This window comes from Plectropomus leopardus, unplaced genomic scaffold (assembly GCF_008729295.1).
Source record: "Plectropomus leopardus isolate mb unplaced genomic scaffold, YSFRI_Pleo_2.0 unplaced_scaffold10741, whole genome shotgun sequence".
Classification (NCBI taxonomy): Eukaryota; Metazoa; Chordata; class Actinopteri; order Perciformes; family Serranidae; genus Plectropomus; species Plectropomus leopardus.
The window spans coordinates 1-1,634 of record NW_024611331.1 but is presented as its reverse complement, the minus strand read 5'-3'; the positions used below and the strand labels follow the sequence as shown (position 1 = coordinate 1,634).

At 39.4% G+C, this 1,634-nt stretch overlaps 1 protein-coding gene across 1 annotated transcript; it reads right to left on the bottom strand.

Annotated features, from left to right (window-relative positions):
• Positions 1 to 330: 330 nt before the first annotated feature.
• LOC121963292 (neoverrucotoxin subunit beta-like) lies at positions 331 to 1,625 on the bottom strand. Its single transcript, XM_042513598.1, has 3 exons — positions 1,585 to 1,625; positions 1,429 to 1,475; positions 331 to 1,329 (listed from the first exon to the last, which is right to left on the bottom strand). The coding sequence occupies exons 1-3, from the start codon at positions 1,602 to 1,604 to the stop codon at positions 791 to 793; spliced, it is 606 nt and encodes a 201-aa protein (XP_042369532.1). The 5' UTR covers positions 1,605 to 1,625; the 3' UTR covers positions 331 to 790.
• Positions 1,626 to 1,634: the final 9 nt, after the last annotated feature.

Sequence of the window (1,634 nt, the reverse complement as noted above, 5' to 3'; positions counted from 1 at the left end):
TTGCAAAAATTCCAAAATTTATGTAAATGTCCTATATATTCAGGGTTTGTTGCATTATTCCAACTGTCATTTCATATAATCAAAGTAAACAATACTTAAGGATTTCCTAAATGACATGCAAAAATAGATACACAGACATGATCGATTTTTCTCTACTCACAAGGCTACTTTGGATTCTTTGATCACTGCTAACATCTTCTCAAGACCCTCCTCTGAAGGTGAATATTTCCTCAAGTCGAACTCATCGAACTTGTCCTTTGAGGTCAACAATGCAAAGACCAGAGCAGACCATTGTAAAGGTGACAGTTGGGTCTCTGATCTAAAAGTGTAGTATAAGGAGACGCTTTAAAAATAGATAAAAACGTCAACTCATGACAGAGTAGCTGGCGGGACACACAAAACGCACAAAATGCCAACACAGAGGAGAGGCTGTCTTATGGAATAAGGGAAAAAAAAGGCTAAGTTAATGTATGATTTTTTTAAAGGTCCAATGTGGAGGATTAAGGGGGATATATTGGCAGAAATTGAATATAATATTCATAACTATGTTGTCATTAGTATGTTAAAGGGGGAGCAAATCCCTGCCATGCTGGGCTGATGTGCCGGGTCAAACCGAGTCAAGCCAGTGTATGGAAAGACGCAATTAGTTGATGAGGATAAATAGCACATGAGAAAACAAGGCCCTCTGACATCCTTTAAATTTTGCAGGACTGGCTTTTTTTTCACCCAGTCCTTATTTATTTAGTGTATGTTTTATGAAGATACATTGAATATTTGGGATATTTTAGGTTCATTCTGGCTGGCAGAGAATGATTGAAGAGTCTGCATACCCCAGCTTGAACCCTGGATACAGTGGCTCAGAAAAATCAGCATGGAAAGTATACAGATGAGTCATGGTGTTTGACGATACAGTGTAGAAGGAGAGAGTGCCAGCCGACCAGTCTAAGAACACCCCCACCCTTTTGGAGTTTAAGAAGGGAACAGATATGGAGGCATCACTGTTATCGTACCAAGCTGTGTATTTGCCTTGACGGTAACGCAGACTCCAGGACTGATTATTGTGGCCAAGGCCACCACTATGACCTTTTGTTTTCCTTTTTATTCCTTTATAAGCCACTCCTATCCCTGTCCATTCCCCAGTCCACTCCACTTCCCAGTAGCAACGAGAGGACAGACCGTCTTTCGTAAGAACTTGTCCCCCATCTGTAAATCTCTCTGGGTTGTCAGGATATGGCTGAGCTGTTTCCATTCTCGTCATTCTTTTGTTGTCTTCACAAAAAGACAGAAGTGAATTGGCAGTATTCAGATCCATAGTAAGCTCACACGCATCTGACGAAACACAAATGAGAAACATAATACACACATACATACATATAAAATATTCATGTATAAAAGTTGTCATCAGTTTGTTAAAAGAGAAGAACGTACATTTCTTGAGAGCTGATTTCAAGTAGCACTCGGCACTGTCGTTCAAGCTGAGAAAAAAAAAATCCAAGAACATTTTATAAGTAAAAAGTGCTAAACTGGATTACAGTATAAAAATAAAATAAAAAACTTGAGCTTGAATTGAACTCAGAGTTATACCTGACAGTGAGGTTTTCCATGTCCCTCTGTAAACAGGACAGCAGCGCCAT

Coding starts and splice junctions, on each gene's coding strand:
- LOC121963292 (XM_042513598.1), bottom strand. CDS start 1,604: ATGGAAAACCTCACTGTCAG. Junction 1,476..1,584: donor ATGGAAAACCTCACTGTCAG/GTATAACTCTGA, acceptor TTTTTTTCTCAG/CTTGAACGACAGTGCCGAGT. Junction 1,330..1,428: donor GAAATCAGCTCTCAAGAAAT/GTACGTTCTTCT, acceptor GTGTTTCGTCAG/ATGCGTGTGAGCTTACTATG.